This window comes from Mustelus asterias, chromosome 6 (assembly GCF_964213995.1).
Source record: "Mustelus asterias chromosome 6, sMusAst1.hap1.1, whole genome shotgun sequence".
Classification (NCBI taxonomy): domain Eukaryota; kingdom Metazoa; phylum Chordata; class Chondrichthyes; order Carcharhiniformes; family Triakidae; genus Mustelus; species Mustelus asterias.
Genome location: NC_135806.1, coordinates 89,830,250 through 89,855,189, shown reverse-complemented (window position 1 = coordinate 89,855,189; position 24,940 = coordinate 89,830,250). Strand labels below are relative to the sequence as shown.

At 41.0% G+C, this 24,940-nt stretch overlaps 1 protein-coding gene across 2 annotated transcripts in view; it reads left to right on the top strand.

The window, feature by feature from the left end:
- pam (peptidylglycine alpha-amidating monooxygenase) overlaps positions 1-24,940 on the top strand; it is a 244,402-nt gene that overhangs the window by 200,904 nt on the left and 18,558 nt on the right. Inside the window, exons 15-17 of one of the 2 annotated variants that reach the window (XM_078214718.1) lie at positions 5,088-5,399; positions 12,222-12,351; positions 18,093-18,209. In XM_078214718.1, coding sequence (XP_078070844.1) covers positions 5,088-5,399; positions 12,222-12,351; positions 18,093-18,209 — 559 coding nt within the window. The remainder of the gene's footprint in view (positions 1-5,087; positions 5,400-12,221; positions 12,352-18,092; positions 18,210-24,940) is intronic. The other variant, XM_078214719.1, reaches the window with a different exon arrangement.

Sequence of the window (24,940 nt, the reverse complement as noted above, 5' to 3'; positions counted from 1 at the left end):
AAAGTAATTATGTTGAAATTAGAAGTGTTTTCATTTCAGAGTAACTATTAGCATAACACTGGCAGAGAACCACCAAAGTTAATGATTCAAATTCCTTTATCGGATGGTTTCCAGCGCAGTTGTCAAGGGGAAGTTGGCCGGTTAAACCCTTAACTGGGAATATCCCAGGGGGATTCCCAGTGCATCTTTCAGGTGGAACCAAAAGTAAAGTAAGGGATAGACTGGAGGGCTAGAGTTTAAATACCAATGGTGTACTGGAACAAAAGGCAAAGGGAGTGATGACAGTAGTTTAGCAAAAACAAGCAATTGATTCAAAGTAGATGCTAATAGCAGAATGAAGGCCATCACTGTCTGGAAGCAAAAACATGAAAACAAGGTACACTTGGCACTTGGAAGGGAAAAGAAAGTTCAAAATGGAGGATAGAGTTCACGGTTAGACGTTGTGGAATTCACTATTGAGTCCAGAAGGTTTTAAAGTGTCTAATTGAAAGATGAGGTGCTGTTCCTCCAGCTTGTGTTGGGCTTCACTGGAACAATGCAACAGACCGAGGACAGAAATGTGAGCATGAGAGCAAGGTAGTGAATAGAAATGGCAAGCAATCAGAAGATTGCGGACTGAGAGGAGGTGTTCTGCAAAGTAGTCATGCAGTCTGCGCGTACAGAAGACTAAGAACGAGTAAATCACTGAGTTACCTGGAAGGAATGTTTGGGTCCTTGGACAGTGAGGAGAGAGGGGATAAAGAGGCACCATCTGCCATTTCATGGCAAGGGGATGAGTTGTTGTTGATAGAGGAGTGGAGCAGGATGCCGTGGAGGGAACTACCCCTTTAGTGTTGACGGAGTGAGGGAGGGAAGATGTGTTTGGTGATGGCATCATGATGGAGGTGACTGAAGTTGATCCTTTGAATACAGAGTCTGGTGAAATGGAAAATAAGGACAAGGGGAATTCTATCACGGATGTGGGAGGGAGGGGAAGGGGTGAGGGCAGAAGTGCAGTAATGGGTCGTAAATAGCTGAGGGACCTGACAACCACTGTGTGGTGAAATCCTCAATTTAGAAAAAGGAAAACATCAGAGGTGCCATTGTGAAAGTTAGCATCATCAGAACAGATGCAACAGAGATGGAGAAACGAGGATAATGGAATGGAGCACTTACAGGAAGCAGGGTGTAAGGAAATGTTTTGAGATATCTGTGGGAAGTAATGAGCTTGTAATGAATATTAGCAGACAGTCTGTCCCCGAAGTGGAGACAGAAGTCAAGAAGGGAAGTGTCAGAGATGGACCTTGTGAAGGTGAGAAGGGTGGAAATTGAAAGCAAAATTGAGTTTTTTGAGTTCTGGCCGAGAGCAAGAAGCAGCACCAATACAGTCATCAATGTACCAGAGAAAGAGTTGTGGGAGGAGGCCTGAGTCAGACTGGAACAAAGGCTGTACCATGTACCCCGCTAAGAGATAGACATAACCATGGCCCATGCAGGTACCCATAGCCATACCTTTTGTTTGGAGGAAGTGAGACAAGTAAAACGAGAAATTGCTCAATGAGAGAACAAGTTTGGCTAGACAGGAGAGTGGTGATTGATGGGACTGTTTGGGCTTCTGTTCAAGGAAGAATTCAAAACCCCTCAGACAGTGCTGATGAGGAATGGAGGTGTACCCGAATTGGACATCCAGAATGAAGAAGGGACGGTTAAGGCCGGGAAACTGGAAATCATTGAAATGACACAAGGCGTCCAAAGAATCAGGAATGTAGGTGGGAAGAGACTGGTCAAGGGAAGAAAAAAGCGCCAAGATAGCAATTAGAGTCATAGAATCATAGAGATATACAGCATAGAAACAGGCTCTTCGGCCGAACTCGTCCATGCTGACCAGGTTTTCTAGACTGAACTAGTCTCATTTGCCTGCGTTTGGCCCATGTCCCTCGAAACCTTTTCCATCCATGTACCTGTCCAAATGTCTTTTAAATGTAGTGATTTTACCCGCCTCTACCACCTCTTCTTGGCAGCTCATTAATTAATAAGTTAATTGAGGCAGGAACAGGCTGAAATGATACATCGACCAGGATAGTTCTGTTTGTGGATTTGGGAATGAGGTCTAAGTGGACTGTTTGAGGCTGGGAGACTATCAGGTGGGAAGTTGTGGAGGATGACCTTTGGAGGAGAAATCAGTACTGATCTTAGAAACAATGGATTGATGTTAGGTGGTGGGGTCATGGTCCAGGGAACAGCACGAAGAGGTGTCTGGGAGTTGGCACTCATTGTTTATGAGGTGTCTTGAGCAATGAACATCAAGAGACTACCCACACTAGGGCAGATTCTCAGAATGTGTGCACATGCAAACTTTTAGCACAAGTTACTTGATAAGGTTGGCACTTTCCTGCTAAAATATTTCCCGATGTGGAGATGTTCTCTTAAAGAGCCTTCAACATGTCATTGATGAAGACGAACATCTCGCCAAGGCCATCCCCACTTCTTGCCTTCAAACAACCACGCAACCTCAAACAGACCATTGTCCGCAGCAAACTACCCAGCCTTCAGGAGAACAGTGACCACGACACCACACAACCCTGCCACAGCAACCTCTGCAAGACGTGCCGGATCATCGACATGGATGCCATCATTTCATGTGAGAACACCATCTACCAGGTACACGGTACCTACTCTTGCAACTCGGCCAACATTGTCTACCTGATATGCTGCAAGAAAGGATGTCCCGAGGCATGGTACATTGGGGAAACCATGCAGACGCTACGACAACGGATGAATGAACACCGCTCGACAATCACCAGGCAAGACTGTTCTCTTCCTGTGGGGGAGCACTTCAGCAGTCACGGGTATTCAGCCTTGGATCTTCAGGTAAGCGTTCTCCAAGGCGGCCTTCACGACACACGACAGCGCAGAGTTGCTGAGCAGAAACCGATAGCCAAGTTCCGCACACATGAGGACGGCCTAAACCAGGATGTTGGACTTATGTCACATTATCAGTAACCCCCACAGCTTGCCTCCTGGACTTGCAGAATTTCACTAGCTGTTCTGTCTGGAGACAATACACATCTCTTTAACCTGTGTTTAATGTTCCCTCCACCCACATTGTCTGTACATTTAAGACCTGGCTGGCTGTAGAGATTTGCATTCTAATCAGTATTCTGTAATTTGATTTCTGTGTCTGTTTGCACTGTTTGAGAACAGATATCCACTCCATCTGACGAAGGAGCTGTGCTCCGAAAGCTTATGGTATTTGCTACCAAATAAACCTGTTGGACTTTAACCTGGTGTTGTGAGACTTCTTACTGAAAATATTTCCCGTCAAGTTTAACAAACTCAGCGTACAGCAAGGATTTTGCCAAGGTTTTCCGAGTTGTAAGATGCAAATGATGACTGGAAGAACTGTACGAGCTTTGGGAAGCCTTTCTGCTCAGATCCACAGCACCAGTAGAGGAAGTAAGACAAGTTTAAAGGAGAAACTGTTCAATGAGAAATCAAGTTTAACTAGACAGAGGTGAGTGGTGATGGATGGGACTGTTTGCGCATCTGTTCAAGGAAGAATTGGAAAGCCCTCCGAGCCTCCTGACAAGGGATGGAGGTGTACTGAGATTGGACATCCAGAATGAAGAAGGGACGATTAAGGCAGGGAAACTGGAAAAGATTGAAATGACGTAAGGCATCAGAAGAATCAAGAATGTAGGTGGGAAGAGACTGGACAAGGGAAGAAAAAAGCGTCAAGATAGCAATTAGATTCATAGAATCACAGAAACGGGCCTTTCGGTGAACTTCCTTCTAGATAACGAGAGTACAATTGCTTCAAATAATGCTCTGCTGATCTTAAAGATTTATTAAGTCATGCATCTAATGCATGAAAGGATAAAAACTGACTACAAATTCAACTTTGAACAGTTGGAAGCTTTCTGCAAAATAATGATTTAATAGGGAATGTATGTGTATGAGGCAAAAAGGGAAATAGAGACACGAGAACAATGTCACTTTGATTTAGCAAAGGTTAATGGGATTAATTCCAGCCTTTGGGACTTTGTTATCTGATGCAGATTATTCCTTTTTCATTTATATAATCTGTTTGAAGCGATCAAAGCTGATTACATATAGTGCCATAATGCCAGCAGACAGTGAGAAGATTTATGGAGTGCTCCTCTCGGATAAATGTGTTAGTATTCGATGGATGTAGAAGTGGACACAGCCTGGAAAGCAAAAGAAGTTAGTGAGGGAAAACCAGAAATCTGGTCAAAGAGATTTAATTTCAAAAACTTTTGATGGTAGAAAAAAACAAGTTTTTGAGAATCCCAAAGAGTAGAGTTATAATGGTTGAAAGATTGACCAATTGAATTAGTAAGTAACCAAAGCTCAATTTTCATAATTATTTAGTATATTGGAACAATCAATACACAGGTTTATTAATGTGCTACATAGTGTATTTGTTTCATATCCAAGGCTAATATAGTAATGTGCATTGCTGAGCAATAACAAATATGTGCCGCAGAAGGGGGCAATGGGTTCTTGCCTGCAATTCCTCAAGCTACTTCTCAATTTCAGCTATGCTGTTGGAGAGGTATCACTTGCAGCATGTGAAACCTTTTGGTATGATTGCATTTATAGATTTAAAACATTATCAGCAATGCTCTCCTGCAGAAAGGAAACAAACATAAAAGAGATTCAAACAAAAAATATTTCCTGTTCAGTATTTCTGTTTGGTCAAAGATTACTGATAAAGCAATTTATTTTAATTTACTGACTGTGTTATTTCCGATAATGGATTGCATTGTAATCATTAATTTTTCAATGTGGTTATTATTATGCATTCACTTTGTTGAGTAGCCTGATCAATGAGGTCGAGCTGTCCATTTCTAATCTTTATTTTCAGAATGAGGCAAAGGTTATTTACAGATTTCTCCAATCCCAATTTGATAAATGATGCATTTTAAAATTCTTTTAAGAATAATTGTGCCTCTCAAAATAATTGTTGCTATCTTTTTGCTCTCCCGCCTGCCTTTATCAGCCTATTAACCTTTTTCACATCCAATGAATTGGTTTTCTCACTACCTCTGCTTTATTTTCTCTGTTTCCTTGCAATGTTTATACAGGTAATTTTTATGCACTAATTTCCAAGCTCCTGGGAGAACGCGAAGATGTGGTTCATGTGCATAAGTACAACCCTACACACAAGGCAGAATCAGACCTAGTTGCTGCAATTGCTAATGTGGTGCAAAAAAAGGACCTGACTTCTGGTCCAAAGGAGTTCTTGGAACTTGATGAAAGGTCTGACCCTGTCCTAGTAAGAGACAGAGTTCACAAATTCCACAGGATAGAATCCACAGTAAGGCCTGTTGGCAATAGATTGTCGAGTCTGCAGTCTCAGCCTGGGGTGAACAGCAGAGAAACTGACTACAATGGAGGTGGGTCAGACTCTGTGTGAAACTGTGCCATCGTAATCCTGGATTTACTCTATCAAAATCTGAAGGGATTTACAAGTTTATTTACAAAAAATAAAAGTTTTCATTTATGATATACTGAGCACTGAAGAATTAAACTACAACTATTGAATCGATCTAAATTTTTAGCCAGGTATTATAATGCTTATGCAGCACTGCTGCACAGCCAAAAATTAACAACAAACTGGAGACAAGCTAGGTAGTTTTGCAGTTCAAAGTTTTTTAATAGTGACTTGCTAACTTTTGGAAATATTTAACAATTGCTCCAAATTGTATTGTCTACAATACACAGTGATTTAACAGTTCTGAAAGATTTATCTGCACAAAGCTGTATGCATCAAATAGGATACCATTTAGGGCTGTCTAAATTGATAATTTCGTCATTGAATTTGCATAAATATGTAGACTGCACAGCTATTGATATATTGACTTATTCCCTTCAGGTTTCTATGGAAACTAGCTAAATAGTGTCAGAGCTTGTGATGTGTTGTGGCTTCTGCCATATTGATTATGTTTAGTATTGTTTGCTAATAAGCCACTGGCTGTTGTAGCATGTAAAATATTCTGTATGCGTATCAATGAAGCACTACCCCACGGAATACTGTTTTCTTGCATGTCATTGTTGGATGTCTTGCAGTTTTGATACTTATTATGCAATACAATCAAATTTATATTGTATAAATGTCAGGTTCTGTCTAAATATTGTATATATTTTGATCAAGGTGCTTTTTAAAAGAACTACCCTTTGCAAACCTCCACTAAGCTGTTATTTTGCGGGGTGGGCAATGCTTAATCCACAGCTTTTATTTTGTAAACAAAATGTTCAAAGCAGCTGCATGCCAAAATCATTTAGTGGTATGAAGAATAGATGTACACTCATGTTTTTTGGGGGGCACCTTGGCTTAAAAGAGTGTTCTCCATCCCCACTGAGCCGCCTGGTGGAAATAGCAAGTGGAAGTGAGCTGCTACTTCAAGTATTGGATGAGCAACCCCTTTGAAGTGTCGTAGCCCCTTGGTGTGCTACAGTCCAGAGCAATCCATGTCACCTCTAGCTCACTGATAGAATTACTAAGGCTAATGGCTAAAAACATAATAACTTCTCACAAGCTCAACCAGAAAACGTGGAATGAGGATGAGCTAAGGAAGCTAAAATTATCTTTAAGAAAACATTGAATGGAAATTCAACAACTCTTCACTTACTGTTCTATCTTAATTCAGACATTTTTGCAAATTGTACAGGTACTGCTCATGCATTATGATGATATAGTACAATGTTTAGGTCTGTTATTAAATGGCTGAATAAATAGTTCCACGTCAGAATTTTGGTGCATTGCTGCTATAATTTAGTTTGCAGTTACGCTGCCGTATAAACGAGCAATAGTCACTAAATCTTGCAATTTGACTGAGCCCTGCTGGCGTCTTAATGGGACATTTCACGAGCATGCCAAAACAAGTAAAAAATCCTGAAGGCAGCCAACCACAGGATATGACACTAAAATCTGCGGTAATTCCATCTAAAAATTACAGCCAGGGTTTCTCCTACAATTACTGAAAGTCAAAGATTACCAATTCGACTCGAGTCTAAGACTATTTTTGAGGTCCTCCTGGTGAGAGAATTGGCTGGGTATTGCTTGGTGTTGCATGTGCCAGATCTGATCTTCCGCAGAAATTCCCTTGCCTTTTTCAGTTTCTGGCCGTTAGGCTTGGAGTGTTTATTGTGCCCCTTATAAACAGATGATGGGGAAGTGCAAACATCTTTCTGGGGATTCTTTTGGCATTCTCTTTCTCTGCATTTCTCACTCCCCCCCCCCCCCCCCCCCCCCGACACCCCCCGCTCCCCCGTCCCCACCCCCCCCCCCAACCAAACTCCAGACTTTATGGCATCCAATATGCACCTTGTGACACAGGCCCGAGACCAGAGTATTAAAGTTAAAATCCCTGACACTAGACGCTTTGGAATAGTGCCAGAGAGCATGGATGAGTGTACCTTGGCACCCGTGTTGGAATGTTGGCTCTGGTTTGTATTTGTATTTTGTTTTCATTCTGGATTACTCCATTACTGTTTTTTATGATGCCGTGTAGTTGGAGAATAATGCGGCAATGATTCCCAAATCAGTAGGTTGAATGAGATGTACCATATTGATAATGGGCCAAATCTTTTATGATCTCCAGACCATTGCATCACTTCCAGGCCATGTGAAAGTCCCAACTAATCCCCCTCCACCCAACCTGATGATTACCCCTCACCCAACCAGGCTACTCACCCACCCCACCCAACCTGACCACCCTCCACCTGACCCAACTACCCATTTACTAACAGCCATTCACTGACATTGAGACTTGAGCTTTAAACTGAGCCTATGGTAGCTGGGTACTGTAAAAAGGAGACATGTCCTATCATTCCCAGGCTTTATGGGCAGCACAGTTGTAACAAACAGCATGGTGGCACTACTGTCTCACAGTGCCAAGGACCCAGGTTCGATTCAGGCTTGGGTGACCGTCCGCGTGGAATTTGCACATTTTGCTTGTGCCTGCGTGGGTTTCCTCTGGGTGCTCCAGTTTCCTTACACAGTCCAAAAATATGTGAGTTAGATGGATTGGCCATGCTAATTTGCCCCTTAGTCTCCCAAGATATGTAGGTTAGGGGGTTAGCTATGGTAAATATGTGCAGGGAATGTGCTTGGGTAAAATGCTCTTTCAGAGAGTCGATGCAGGCTTGAAAGGCCGAATGGCCGCCTGCACTGTAGGGATTCTATGGACCGGGATTCCATGAATACTCTGCTCCAAAGGAGTTCCCCACTGGTGCTGCACTGCACATTTCTATGAAAGCTGTGCTTGGAAGCCCCTGGAAGAAATGCACATCAACATTGAGTTGAGGGAATTTACAAGCGATGTGGCAATCGGACAATCATTGCCGCTGCTCAGAATCCATTTAAGGGAATAATTGAGGGCGAGCGCCTGTAATAGCTTCATCTTCCATTTAGTGAAGAACTGCATTTGTTAACCACTTCAGTTATTGATTAAAAGTTTGGGTACATATAATTGTAGAAATCAACTCGTGTCTCTTTTCCAGCAATATTCACACCGTTATTTGTGTGGTACCTTACTGGTTACATCACAAAAACCAGAACTAAAACCAAAAGAAAGTATTTGACAAACAACATCTATGACTGTTCCTGGTCCTGTAGCCCCTACTCGTACATCTTATGAGGCAAAAGGGATGGAGGAGTTTAAAATAATCACTGGAGAAAAAGTACTGAGAATACTAATGGGGCTTAAGGCTGACAGGTTCCATGGATCTGATGGCCTGCATCCTAGAGTCTTAGAAGTGGCTGTGGAGATAGTGGATGCATTGGTTGTAATGTTCCCGAGATTATGGACTGTAACTGTAACACCTCTATTCAAGAAAGAATGCAGGAAACTATAGGCCAGTTAGCCTAATGTCAGTCATTGGGAAGATGCTAGAATCCATTATTAAAGAGGTAATAAGGCATTTAGAAAATCTGATATATTCAGGCAGAGTAAACAGAATTTTGTGAAAAGGAAATCATGTTTGAAATATTTATTAGAGTTTTTTGAGGATGCAACAAATAGGGTGGATAAAAGGGCACCAGTAAATGTGTGTTTGGATTTCTCAAAGGCATTTGATAAGGTGCCACAGGTTTTAGTGCTGGGGCTTTAACTATCAGAAATCTATATTGATGACTTGGATGAAGGGGCTGACTGTATTTTAGCCAAATTTGCTGATGAAAGGGAGACAGGAAAGCAAATTGTGAGGTGGGTCCATTGAGCCTACAAAGGGATATAGAAAGGTTAAGTGACCAGGCAAAAATCTAACAGATGGAGTATAATGTGGGGAAAAAGTACAGAAGTCTTGCTACAACTGTATAAGGCACTGATGAGAGCACACCTGGAGCACCGTGCAGAATTTTGGTCAGCTTACTTAGATTGGAAGAATTTCAGAGAAGATTCACTAGGCTGATTACTGTATGAGATGCAAGTAACATTCGTGTCACGGAAGTGCCAGGCAACGAATACCTCCCAAAAGAGCAAATGTAACCATTTCTCCTGGTCATTTAACCATGAATCCCCCCTATCAACTGCTTAGGGGTTACCATTGACCAGAAACTCAATTAGACCTGCCGTATAAACACTATGGCTACAAGAGCAAGTCAGAGGCTGGTAATTCTCTGGTGGGTAATTTACCTCCTGATTCTCCAAAGCCTTGTGTCTACAAAGCACAATTCAAGAATATGGTGGAATACTCTGCACTTGTCTGGGTCGGTGTAGCTCCAACAACACTCAAGAAACTTGATATTATCAGGAAAAGGCAGCCCATATAAATGGCACCCACCCACCACTTTCGACATTAACTCCTTACCCCACTGATGTAGACTGGCAGCAGTATGTACCATCTACAAGATGCACTTCAATAACTCACCAAGGCTCCTTTGACAGTACTTTCCAAACTGGCAACTCCTGCTACTTAGAAGGACAAGGGTAGCAGGTGCATGGAACAACCTCATCTGCAATTTCCCCTCCAAGCCACACACCGCCCTGATTTGGAAATATATCATTGTTCCTTCACTGTTGCTGGGTGAAAATTCTGGAACTCTTCCTAACAGGACTGAGAGTGTACCTACATCACATGGACTGCAACTTTTGATAAAGACAGCTAACTACCACCTCAAGGACAATTGTGATGGGCAATAAATGCTGTGACAGAATTTTTTAAAATGAGTTTGTAATATGAGGAAAGGTTGAACAGGTTAGGCCTGAAGTTTAAAAGATTGAGAAGTGATCTTATTGAAACATACAAGATTTTGAGGGGCCTTTATAGAGTAGATGCTGAGAGAATGTTTCTTCTGGTGAGAGATACTAAAGCTTGGGACATGGTTTCAAAATAAGGGGTACTCTATTTAAGATGTAAATTAGGAGGAATTTCTCAGAGGGTTGTTAGTCTTTGGAATTCTCTTCCATAGAGAGCTGTGGAGGCTAAGTCATTGAATATATTATCGATTAAGTGAGAGAGATTTTCGATTGACAAGGGATTTCAGGGTTGTTGGTGTGGAGACAGGAAAGTGGAGTTAAGGTCACAATCAGATCAGCTGTGATCTTATTAAATGGAGAATCAGGCTCAGGGTGTTGAACAGCCTACTACTATTTTTTCTGTTTAGTAAATTCCAGAACATCATAAACCTCTGTTTAAAAAAACACAAATTTCCACTGTTCTTTGTAGAACCCTCTAGCTAAGATTATCTCACCCAACACAGATCAGGCTGAACCTGAGATCTTACAGATTTGTATGACTCAGACTACAACTGATCCAACATTACAGAATGAAAATAAATTTCAAATATTCACATTGCTATGTTAAAATGAAAGATGATTAAAATTCTTTATACAAAGCAATATAGTACTGGATATTGCTTGATTTATTCCTTATAATAAACTGGATGCCTCAAAATCTTTCTGGCTAGTCATCTATATGATCCACTAAAAATACAGCAGCCAACCTTTACACATTAGAACAGTTCAATTGACTTGACTGGTACCATTATATCTTCTACAGTGGCACTGAAAAAGCTCCTCATGATGTTGAAGTGAGTCTGGTTTTGATAATGTGTAATGCAATGCTTTATTGATCAGTTGGTCCTGCAGGAGTATGCTGGGTAACTTTATATTCAATATGAATAATAGAGGATGGGTTAACATGCTGAAGCCTTATTATTAACCTCTCAATTGAAATCATTTCATGGTTCAAATACAAAATGCTACCAAAAGTACGATACATAACTGAGCAATTATCATGGGATATGCCCAGAGTACTTGGCCTAGACCCAACTTGTCCAAGTTGTTTTTTCAACAATAAGTATTTAACATGAAAACCCAAGGCAATGTACATTGTAAAAATGAGGCTGAGTGTTTTGCTGGATGCTCTCAAGCAGAACACAGTCCTCTAAAGAACTATCAAGACCAAAATAAATAATTAAATGAAATTTTAAGCAAGTTTACAAAATGATTCACTGATCAGGTATCTTCTCTGTGCTCGGTAAGTCAAGTGTCTGTTTGCTCAGCTTCACCTGGTAGAAAGCAGCTTTTTCAGCTACTGCCATCACATTTGTTATTTCTCTCCATAAATCCTATGAAAAGGATATCTGATTAAATAGCAACTGATGATCCTCCCAGGGTAAGGGTGAGGGTAATAGCCTGGCATTTATTTTGAGGTGAAAGTATCTGGTGAAGATCAGCCTGTACAGATTCTGGTGCTGTTTGTGGGGTCATTTCCTTTGCATGGTACCATTAAATGAGAGTCCTGGGTGCCTGCTAACCCCAACATGCTGAAAAACCAAGTCTGGCACCTCCTCCCTCTTCATAAAGGACAGCCTTTGTCACATATTGCAGTCTTCCTTGGTGTCAGGTGTTGTGACATCCACCCCTAGTAGTGCAAATAGTTGTCACAATTATTAAAATTAAGGAACAACCTCCTAACCCTGTATGCGCAATCATTAGTCTCAGTAATTCAGCCATTTAGTATCTTGTATATTGAACTAATGCTGCTCAGTTTGAATTACTGAAGGAATTAACAAGAAAACAGATTATTTTGAGTACTGCATTATAGAAATTCTCTGTTGTTCCCAGTATTTTTTTTAAATGTTTTTCTTGCGTGATAATGGAATGCACACAATTCACCTGTATGCCAAAAATAAATAGAAATATATTGATTATGTAAAAATAAAGCAGCCAATATTTATTGCTAATGTTTTTTTTCTTCCCAACTTGTAGTCTCTCACTTGGAAGAAGCAGTTGACTGGCCTGGAGAGAAATTGAAGCTGGGCCAAGTTTCTGGAGTTGCACTGGATTCCAAAGATAACTTAGTCATTTTTCACAGAGGAAATCATGTGTGGGATGAGAAGTACGTAAGTTGACTGTGAGCAGTTACTTTGTAGTTTAAGGTTTTGGTGTGCAGACAATTTTCTTATCTACTTTAAGAGCAATCCAGTGCTTGAGACATGAATAAAAGTGTATTCTACAGTGTTGCAATCTGTTGTTTTAATGGAATCATACAGCATAAAGTGAGGCTTTCCAGCCCATTGCCCTTGTGCTGGCTCTTGGGTTTACCCAAATAGTCCCACTCCACCTGTTTTCCCATAGTCCTGCACATTTTGCCTTATCAAGTAAAAATCCGATTTTCATTTATTTCCGAACTTCATCCTTTCTGGCAGTGCATTTCAGATCATAACTGGCTGAAGGAAAAAAATAATTACTTCATCTCCTCTCTGGCTCTTTTGCCAGTTTCCCTGCATTCTTCCTACCAATGGATAACTAGTTTCTTCTTATCTACTCAAAAAATCCTACATAATTTTGAACTCCCTTTTAACTTGCTCTACTGGAAGGAACACAATCCCAGCTTCGCTGCCTATTCTTTCCACTTTGCCATTCTGTTGGATAGGGTTATTGGTTACAACTTGGAGAATAAGGTTTTTAACTATTCATCATTTGTGGGAGAACCGCAATCAATTTCTTTGCACATGCATTCATGACCTGACTGGTCATAAGTCTGGTCCTTGTTTGCCACTTTGGGTTTCACAAAATATCTATCCTGAATCTAACTTGATAGACCCTCACCAGGTGTAATTTCTCTCTGGCCATGATTGAATGTTAATCTAATGTGACAGAAAGGGGAGAGAAGCAAACCTGAACTCCTTTATGTTCTCAATGTCTGTCCATCAGCAGAGATGTTATAATTTTTGAAATCGGCTGGGCCATGTTTCCTCCAAAACCTCTCTTTGTGAGGTCAATTTTTAAAGTGACATGTAGCAAACTCTCTTTAGGCTTAAATCAGAAGTATAATTTATACATACATTCAAACCTGGGGGATGGTTGCAACTTCATGCACACACACAAGCATACAATAAGACCCAGGAACTTTTACAACAATGAAGAAAAGATTTTTTAAAAAAAACACATATAGACATTATTTAATGTAATTGCCGGAGTCCAGTCAGGTTTCTTTCACAAAGAGTTGTAGTTCAAGCAGATTGAGCTAGCTGAAGTAGGAGTTGCAGAATTTCTTTAAAGCTGATGACGAGGCAGCGAGATGAGGTTGGTATATAGAGACTTGGTTTGCTTGGCAGGCAATGGCAAAAATCTTCAAGGGAAATGGGCTTCGAGGAGGCTTAGACTTGATGCAGGCTGACCTTGCCATAGGCCGCAAACTTATGAAATGTGATGGTGCCCTGAATGAGTCAGTTGCAGGCTAGCTAGCAGTTTTTACACCCCGGGTCATAATCCATTGTTCACGTTAGGGTGTGGTTAGTGTCTATTAGCTCATTTGCAGGTATAACAAGTTTTGATGGCTCTCTGTTTGATATAGGACCACTCCAGATATCCACTCCATCTGACGAAGGAGCAGCGCTCCGAAAGCTAATGGCATTTGCTACCAAATAAACCTGTTGGACTTTAACCTGGTGTTGTTAAACCTCTTGCTGTGTTTACCCCAGTCCAACGCCGGCATCTCCACATCATGATATAGGACCAGGCCAGGGGGAGAGATCATCAGCTGGTCCCTGGTTTTGTTGATTGTAATGTATTCTCTTGATGTGAGGTGCGAGATTTTACAAAGATAAGGATTGAGATTTTGTCCTGCAACTGGAAATTTCCAGAAACAGCAGTCAACTTGTGAATCATGTGACTTGTAGCCATTTTTTGGTTCAGCAAAATCCACTTTTTATATAAGCAAAGGAGTAAGATTTGATTTAGACAGTTTGTGATCTCTTTCATGTCTTAGAGATGTGATTAGTTGAAATGATGAAGGTCGTTTTATGCTTGGTTTATTCTTGGTCTTTTTATGCTAGCACAATATTTACTGACTTTGCTGAGGTAAGGAAAATATCTTTTCCTTGGAACGCATTTTACAATGAGCTACATTTGATCGTGAGGTTGTACAAGCAAGAGCAAGATGAGACATTTCATCACTTCCTGTGATGATGTATACTGTGATCATTAGCATATCACATGATTAGAAAGAACCCTTTATACTGCAGCTCTCCCAATTTTCTGATTCTCCCCATTCTACTCTATCTCCCCCACCCCCCCTGCCAAGTTTCTGACTTCAGTTTTTTTTGGTAGAGATAACCACTGAGGCAGTTTCACTGGACTACTTGAATAGGTCATCTGCTCCTTTGGTGAAGAGTGGGAATTTGAATCTTCTGGGTGATTTCTCAGATTTTGCTGAGCAGAAGGAGAATTAGTAGATGATCAGGTTCACCAGTCTGTTAGTCACCAGGTTGATAGGTGAATGTAGCATCTTTGGTTTGTTCAATATAATAGGTGACTGCTTGGACTGTATAGATTTATTCTGTATAGATTTATTAAATGACATGGCAACAAGGCCATGTCTTCCGTCTCATTGTATCATTATCTGTTTAAACAATGTAGGGCCATGGATATGGTCTCAGTTCAACTATTTGTCAATAATGAGCTTGGCCTCAGATCCAAACTTCCTTTCCTGGTTGGAGATCTGGCAGGGTGCGTGCTTTGTTCGTCCTGGTTTCACGTCTGGCTGGACCAATACTCATCCTGTTTCTCCTTCACCTTGTCAGGTTATCAGTTTCTACATGAATACTTTAGAGATCACAATATAGTATTGTGTGTATATGGGAGAGTAGGGAGTTGGGTTCTCAGCTTCCTTCCCTTTAGGAGTTCACATGGTGCAAAACCATTTGGTGTGGAGTTGAACTGTAGCTCAGAATTGCAAGGCGGATGTCATCGTTCTTCAGCAATGCTTTTACTGAACAAATTCCTCTTCGGCTTCACCATAGGCTTGAGAGTATCTTAGTGAGCTGATACTATGGACAACTCAATACTATATTGTGATCTCTAAAGTATTCATCGACAAACTGGTCCATTGTCCAAATTTACAAGCTCCAGGATTCCATTTGTTGCAAAAATATCCTTCAGTGATGTAATGACTGCTTCAGAAATTTATGCGTGACGTTGCTTGACAAGTATCTACTGTCTACTATGATCAAGAACATTTTATCTCTGTATTCAAGGAGGTCCATCCTGAGACGTTCCCATTGTTATGATGGAAAGAAAGATGACATCAACTGTTCTCTTGTCTCCTGATGATGAATAGCATCAGTAATACACTTTGGTATCTTCCCTTCCAGTGGCTGTCCAAGACCTGGCCATCAAACACTTGCACTAGCTCAATATTTTATGGTGCCCAAATGTCCTTGATGCAATCATTGCAGTGTATCGAGTCTCCTAACTCTTGGAATAACCAATTGCTTGTCATAGATGAATAAATCATCAGCTATACTGGAAGGGTCCTTTCTGTTCACAGTACTGTCTAGAGTGGCATTGTGTGGTATGTATGCTGGCCATCCTTGAACACAGTACCCTTTGACTTGAGCTCACTCTTCAGTTTTCTGTGCATCTCTGATTTTGTTCAATCGCTGATTTGTTGCAGGTAGAGTTTTGATAGTTGTTGATGCAAAGGTTTTGATCTCTTGAACAGAAGCTTTGTTCAGGACTTGAGATGCAGAATAAATCTACTGTGGTCTGCTGTTTTTTTCTGAAATGTATCCTGTCATTGCATCAAATCTCACCTTCCTCAGTCTGAAGTGTACTCGTGGAAACATTTTTATTAACTCCATAGAATTTTAGAGTGTCGCTAAGGGTTATTTGTGGTCTGTCTCTATCTTGAATTGAAGATGAAGATCATTATCTGCAGACTTTTCAGAAGTCAGGTAGCAGTTAATGCTTCCTTCTCCATCACTACATATCTCTGTTCAGTCTCTTGTCAGTTCATGTGATGCATAGTAAACTGGTCTATGCTTTCCATCTGTCTCTATCTTAAAGAGTACAACTTCCAATCCTGTAGAAGATTCATCTGCAGCAATGATTGTGGGTAGCTCTGGGCCACAACAAGCTAAAACATCAGGAGATATTATCATCTCTTGGATTTTCTCAAAGGACCTCTGCTGTGCACTCTCCCAGCAACATGTATTGCCTTGACACGATAGCTGACATGGTGGCTTGTTGATGACAGCTAGGTTGGGTAACAACTTCCCAACTTTGTTTACAATACACAGCAATTTCTGCAACTCAGACACATTGAGGCGCTAGAAATTCCTTGATTGCTCTTGCCTCCCATGGATCAACTCTGGCATCGGATTTATCCACAATATACCCAAGGAATTTGAGACAACTGCAAGAAACACATTTGTTGTTGTTTCCTGTTTTCTGTAGGCATTGCAGCACTCCTCATATTTTAGTGTTATGTTCTGTCTGGGTGGGATTAATGGATCAGGAAATCATCCGTGTGACATACAACACCATCCTGTTCTTCTCGGATAGTTGATTTTGTCCTCTGGAAGACTTCTGCTGCTGAGGTGATGCTGAATAATATGGATAAATGTGTGCATCATCAACACTGACCAGAGGCTTTGGGTCATAATCTCCTGTGAATCAGCTATTCATCAAATAATCCAAAGCAAAGACCAGTAAAAACAATCAGGCTACACTGGTGCCATCAGATTTTAATATCTCCATACTTTGGAAAATGTCTGTCTGAGTGACTAAGAATAAAGCGGTCTGTAAAATCTTATTTACAAGTTTACAACATGTTTCAAGGTTACCACCTGCAGTACTTGCACATTGGTAAATGCTACTTTAAAGTCATGTACAATTTCATGGTTCAAAGCCATTGTAAAACCTCTAATAAGGTAAATTCAGCACAGTTAGCAATTACTATTGTGCTGCCGTCTTAATGTGCTAATTAATAACACAATAGCAAGTTGGTAGTAAGAATTTGTAACCATAAACACAAGGAAATGAAGTTAGGGAGGGTGCGATTTTTATTTAAATGAGAGGGCAGGAACACGGGCAAGTATTTGTTTAAACCTGCCCCTCCAGTTTGGCATGCAGGTACCCTGATTTGAAACTGACAGGCTCAATGTGTAAAAAGCTTTCTGGACAGCCAGGGGAGGCAGTCCACTGGAGATTGATAAATGGCCAGGATTGACTATTAACTAGCTTCTTGTCAGTTCATCGAGCCAATTTTGAAACTTTTTCAGGCATGGGTTCCACACAAGGTCTCAACCGTGATATGTGCAAACACTTGGGGCAAGGGCCGAAGGGCCTGTACTGTGCTGTACTGTTCTATGTTCTAAGTCAGAATGGAAGGGCAGCAGCAAGAGGGAGGGTTCAGACAAGGCCCTCATTCACATTAACAGAGTTAGAACTATTTGTCATATTACTTCGTTCATGACCAGTGTGTTTTGGTGTGTTGGACATGGACAGGTCGCTCTGTTTACAGCTTCATGGGAGCAAGGTTTGGAAAGACATTTCAAAAAGAAGGAAGGATTTTATAGGAAATTGCATAACCTGCTCTGAAATAGGATGGACTAATGATGAGGAATAGCATCTGCAGCAGCAGAAGCGGACTCTTGGGCCAAAGGGATGCAGGGGGCAGAAACAAGGGACAGGCAGGCAATAAAGGCAAAACCCTCTGCAGAGGATCTGTCGTCAATGGACATTCAATGCATTGAAAAGTATTCAGGAGATAGTTATTACATTAGGTATGGTTAAATAGGAATGCTACATTTTACTAACAGTAATAATTTACTCATGTTTTCCTCCACTTAGTTCTTTTGACCAGAAGCATATATATCAGCCCCAAGGTATTGGACCAATTCAGTACAACACCATCCTCACTTTGGATCCAGTCACTGTGAAAGTGCTTAATGCTGTGGGAGCAAATACGTAAGTACAAATGATTATGAACATAAACTATTCTTCCATTGTTTCACTTACAGACTTGGTCTCTAATAAAGCGTAGTTGTTACTCTGCAATATTTGTCAGTATAATCACCCAAGCCAATCATTTAAAACAAAATCCCAAATTTATAACATTTTGCCTTTATAAGAGTGCTTTTTTTTTAACCTTAAATTGACTTGAGATTTTAATTAGTATGCCATCTATCATCAGTTTATTATCTAGAATATTAAAATATATTTCTTGTAAATGCGCTGAAATATTAATATGGAAGAAAATCCATTGTCTCATGAATTATCTCCATATATCTCCTGAAATGCAGGAAACTAGTGCCAGTAACCAGTATCTCTCAACAAACATTGTAAACTAGGATAATCTAGATTCAAGTGTATTTCAAGAATTGAAAACACATGCATGGAAACCGGATTTAAATTTAAAATCCACAGAAGATAGGACAGTCACAGGGCAGTAATTGTTACAAAAGCAAAATACTGTGAATGCTGGAAATTTGAAACAAAACCAAAAAGTGCTGGAAAAAAAGCTTTGCAGGTCTATCAACATCTCTGCAGTTATTGTTTTGTACCCAATGTGCCAATTCTTTTTTCGACATCCCTCCACTGACATACTTTTGGTGCCGATAATGCTTTCTGTGGTGCAGGAAGTGACAACCCACAAACAGAGTTTGTCTAAGTCTTCAAGAAACTAAGGGGCAACACGGTGACATAGTGGTTAGCACTGCTGCCTCACAGCGCCAGGGACCCGGATTCAATTCTGGCATTGTGGGTGACTGTCTATGTGGAGTTTGCAAGTTCTCCCCCATCTGTGTGGGTTTTTTCTGGGTGATCCAATTTCCTTCCACAGTCCAAAGATGCACAGGTTAGGTGGATTGGCCATAATAAAAATTGTCCCTTAGTGTCCCAAGATGTGTTGGTTGGATGGATTAGCCATGGTAAATGTGTGGGATTATGGGGATAGGGTTGGGGAGAGGCTCTTGGTAAGATACTTTGTCAGAGAGTCGATGCAGACTTGATGAGCCAAATGGCCTCCTTCTGCACTGTAGGGTTCTCTGATTCTATTTAAACAACCTGAAGTTACAGAACTGCAGACATTTTCCCAAATCCAAGAACAATGGAGGCTGAAGTTTAATTTTATGAATATTTGGGCCTCTGAAGGATTTGCAATAATATTGTGGACATTTTGAAGAGTAGGAGCTGCAAGGGTACCTATTACTTGTTTTCTCGGAGGCTGGTGATGTCTCCCTCCCCATTCCCTTTTACCAGTCCTGGGCTGCTGCACCAGACTTCCCATCATTTTTCATATGGGGAGGTTACAGTGACACAGATATCCAATATTTACACACACCTTACCCTGACCCTGGGAAAATTCACAATCCTGGCAGTCAGAATCCAAGCAAAGTTTGCTTGAATCATTGACTCTGAGTTTTGCAGCCATATATTTTAAACTGTGAATGCCTTTGGCTTAAAGAACTGTTGATGACTTGTTTTCCTTAACAGATGACTAGAAGCTCAGTTTATCATTGTCATCCCATGATTCTGTTCATTTGCAAGATTTTGCTCATTTTAAATCCAACTCTTTCATGGGAATTTAAATATACTGTTCCAGACATACAAAGCTTGAGAATCATGGGCATTAAAAAAACTAACTGGTCTGTCAAATCTGTCCCACGCGTGTGCTGCAACTTATACACATCAGGATCCCAATCCACCTGTTTCCATATACAGGAAAACAAATAAATAAACACTAGGCCAACTTTGTAGAGCAGGAACTCTGGAAAATTCCTCTCCAATCTCTGAAGGTAATAACAAAAATTACAAGAGATGTTTGTCACTGTTGAGACACTTTGAATATCTAATCTTTTATACACAGTGATATGCGCCATAGCTTAGAACACAATCCAGCTCCCTTCTGGATGGTTGCAGTGAATCTGCTTTCACAGTGCTAGTTGGCAGCTTCAAGTTTGCAACTCTGAAAAGATGTAACTTCTGACATCTAACTTAGCTCTTTGCTTTTGCAGCTTATACTCATGTCCTCTCCCTCACTCAAATAGCCTATCTAAAAGGATTGAATCAAATTCTTTCAATCAACTCTCAGCAGGAAGCTAACTATAATGGAATAGCCAATATCTGTTCACTCAGGAAAGTTATCTAAAATCTAGCCAGGCTAATGGTATTGAAGTTTTTTTTTATTCACTTGTGGGACATGGATGTCGCTGGCTGGCCAGCATTTATTGCCCATCCCTAGTTGCCCTTGAACTGAGTGGCTTGCTAGGCCATTTCAGAGGGCAGTTGAGAGTCAACCACATTGCTGTGGCTCTGGAGTCACATGCCCAGACCAGGTAAGAACAGCAGATTTCATTCCCTAAAGTACATTAATGAACCAGATGGGTTTTTCCAAAAATCGACAATGGTTTCATGGTCATCAGTAGATTCTTGATTCCAGATTTTTTTTATTGAATTCAAATTCCACCATCTGCCGTGGTGAGATTCAAACCCAGGTCCCCAGAACATTTGCTGAGTCTCTGGATTAATAGTCTAACGATAATACCACTAGCCATTGTCTCTGTTCTGCATTTAAGACATAATGGGTTTTGACAGTCTCGGCCAATTCCTACATTATAAAATGGATTACCATCTGGTACTAAGCAAGCATTCTTATGTAACAAGCTATATAGTTGGCCATTGTAAATCAAAATGTTTCGTTAACTGATGCCCACATTTTGGATTGAGGCAACATGTTGGGGTGTTGGGGGAAGACCACCCCAACAAGGGCATGGATGGGTATTTGGGACTGGGATATTATAACAATTACTGAAACATGGCTAAGGGAGGGACAGGACTGGCAGCTCAATGTTTCAGGGTACAGATGCTATAGGAAAGATAGAACATGAGGTAAGAGAGGAGGGGGAGTTGCACTTTTGATTAAGGAATACATCACGGCAGTACTTAGAAGGGATATATCCGAGGGTTCGGCCACTGAGTCTATATGGGTAGAACTGAGAAATAAGAAGGGGGAAATCACTTTGATAAGGTTGTACTATAGGCCTCCAAATATTTGGCGGGAAATTGAGGAGCAAATATGTAAGGAGATTACAGATAGCTCCAAGAAAAATAAGGTGGTAATAGTAGGGGATTTTTAACTTTCCCAACATTGACTGGGACAGCCATAGTATTAGAGGATTGGATGGAGAGAAATTGGTTGAGTGTATTCAGGAGGAATATCTCATTCAGTATGTGGATGCCTGACTAGAGAGGGGGCAAAACTTGATCTCCTCTTGGGAAATAAGGAAGGGCAGGTGACAGAAGTGTTAGTGAGGGATCACTTTGGGACCAGTGACCATAATTCCATTAGTTTTAAGATAGCTATGTAGAATGATAGGTCTGGCCCAAAAGTTAAAATTCTAAATTGGGGCAAGGCCAATTTTGAGGGTATCAGGCAGAAACTTTCAAAAGTTAATTGGGGGAGTCTGTGGGAAGGCAAAGGGACATCTGGTAAGTGGGAGGCTTTCAAAAGTGTGTTAACCAGGGTTCAGGATAAGCACATTCCTCTTAGAGTGAAGGGCAAGGCTGGCAGAAGTAGGGAACCCTGCATGACTCGGGATATTGAGGCTCTGGTCAAGAAGAAGAAGGAGGCACATGACACGCACAGGCAGCTGGGATCAAGTGGATCCCTTGAGTACAGAGGGTGCAGGAGTAGAACTAAGAGAGAAATCAGGAGGGTGAAAAGGGGACATGAGATTGTTTTGGCAGTTAAGGCAAAGGAGAATCCAAAGAGCTTCTACAAATACATAAAGGGCAAAAGAGTAACAAGGGAGAGAGTAGGGCCTCTTAAGGATCAACAAGGTGATCTATATGCAGATCCACAAGAGATGGGTGAGATCCTAAATGAATATTTCTCATCAGTTTTTACTGTTGAGAAAAGCATGGGTGTTAGGGAAGTTGTGGAAATAAATAGTGATGTCTTGAGGAGTGTACATATTACAGAGAAAGAGGTGCTGGAAGTCTTAAAGCGCATCAAAGTAGATAAATCCCCGGGACCTGATGGAGTGTATCCCAGGACATTGTGGGAGGCTAGGGAGGAAATTGTGGGTCCCCTAGCAGAGATATTTGAATCATCAGTAGTCACAGATGAGGTGCCTGAAGATTGGAGGGTGACAAATGTTGTGCCTTTGTTTAAAAAGAGCTGAAGGGACAAGCCTGGGAACTACAGGCCAGTGAACCTCACATCTGTGGTGGGTAACTTGTTGGAAGATATTTTGAGAGACAGGATCTACAGGCATTTAGAGACGCAAGGACTGATTAGGGACAGTCAGCATTTGAGTGGAAAATCATGCCTCTCAAATTTGATTGCATTTTTTGAAGGGGTAACCAAGAAGATAGATGAGAGCAGTGTATTTGGATGTTGTCTACATGGACTTTAGCAAGGCCTTTGACAAGGTACCGCATGATAGATGAGAATATAGGAGGCATGGTTAGTAAGTTTGCAGATGACACCAAGATTGGTAGCATAGTGGACAGTGAAGAAAGTTATCTCCAATTGCAACAGGATCTTGATCAATTAGGCCAGTGGACTGACGAATGGTAGATGGAGTTTAATTTAGACAAATGCGAGGTGATGCATTTTGGTAGATTGAACTAGGGCTGGACTTAGTTAATGGTAGGGCATTGGGGAGAGTTACAGAACAAAAAGATCTAGGGGTACATAGCTCCTTGAAAGTGGAGTCACAGATGGACAGAGTGGTGAAGAAGGCATTCAGCATGCTTGGTTTCATTCGTCAGAACATTGAATACAGGAGTTGGGACTCTTGTTGAAATTGTACAAGACATTAGTAAGGCCACACTTGGAATACTGTGTGCAGTTCTGGTCACCCTATTATAGAAAGGATATTATTAAACTAGAAAGAGTGCAGAAAAGATTTACTAGGATGCTACCGGGACTTGAGGGTTTGAGTTATAAGAAGAGACTGGATAGACTGGGACTTTTTTCTCTGGAGCGTAGAAGGCTGAGGGGTGATCTTATAGAGGACTATAAAATAATGAGGGGCACAGATCAGCGAGATAATCAATATCTTTTCCCAAAGGTAGGGGAGTCCAAAACTAGAGAGCATAGGTTTAAGGTGAGAGGGGAGAGATACAAAAGGGTACAGAGGGGCAATTTTTTCACACACAGGGTGGTGAGTGTCTGGAACAAGCTGCCAGAGGTGGTAATAGAGGTGGGTACAATTTTGTCTTTTAAAAAGCATTTAGACATTTACATGGGTAAGATGGGTATAGAGGGATATGGGCCAAATGTGGACAATTGGGACTAGCTTGGGTTTAAAAAAAGGGCGGCATGAACAAGTTGGGCCGAAGGGCCTGTTTCCATGCTGTAAACCTCTATGACTCTATGACCTTTACACCATTCTATGCTATTGATGACCTGGGAGCAAAGTGTCTGCAGGTTGCCCAAGATATAAAAATGGTCCATTTTCTGCTATGACATTATTTGCCTTGAGAAGTGAAAAAGTAAAATATTCAAAAGACTCTGCAGCTGACTACAGTATTCTGTGATGAGGGATGATTAAACAAAAAAACTCCCAGTGGCACAGTGGTTAGCACTGCAGCTTCACAGCGCCGATCTCAGCCTTGGGTGTCTGTCTGTGTGGAGTTTGCATGTGTTCTCCATGTCTGAGTGGGTTTCCTCCAGGTGCTCTGGTTTCCTCCCACAGTCCAAAGATGTTCAAGTTAGGTGGATTGACCATGCTAAATTGCCCCTTAGTGTACAAAGATGTGTAGGTTAGGTGGATTAGTGGGGTAAATGCAAGGGTTATCGGATAGAGCGGGGATTTGGGTCTGGGTAAGATGCTCTATCAGAGAGTCGGTGCAAACTCAATGGGCCAAATGGCCTCCTTCTGCACTGTAGGGATTCTATGAATGCAGGATTTCATGTTGAAGTGTATATATGAGGACACCAGATGAGGACAAGGTCACGCTAATCTGTGACAGGCTCATTGTGAATCAGCCCATAACACTCTCTGTCCAGGCTCCAAGTATTTTTTTTTTTGTTCATGGGATATGGGTGTTGCTGGTTGGGCCAGCATTTGTTGCCCTTCCCTAATTGCCCTTGAAATGGGTGGCTTGTTAAGCCCATTTCAGAGGACATTTTAAGAGTCAACCACAGTACTGTTGGTCTGGGGTCACATGGAGGCCAGGCCAGGGAAGGACGGCAGATTTCCTTCCCTAAAGGACATTATGAAGGTAATAGGGGTGATTAGACCTGTATAGCTGCAGTACCCTGGCATGTTTTTAAAAGAGGAGGAATAAGGAAAATAAATAATTTTAACATTCACTGAAAAATTTTTAAAAATGCAATTTACAATCTTTTTGAAATCCATTTCCCTCTAACTTAAAAATAATTAGCAGTTACAGTGGTCGATGTTTAAGTGAAAGCAGAATGTTATTACTCGATGAAAAGTCACTAACATTTCTTGTAAACAAGTTTTAAACTTTCTTGTAAAAAAAAAAAGTTGCTTTTCAACCTGAATCAGCCCAATATTGACAATATTTCACCCATAAAATGTAGAAGAAAAAACCCGCTCCCAACCATTCTTCTCATCCATGTTTTACTGCAAAAAATCTTCCATTTTTAATAGATACAGAGTTTGGGAACTAACATACCCCTAACCATCTAATGTGGGATGGCTTTATGAGGGGAGAAAGCA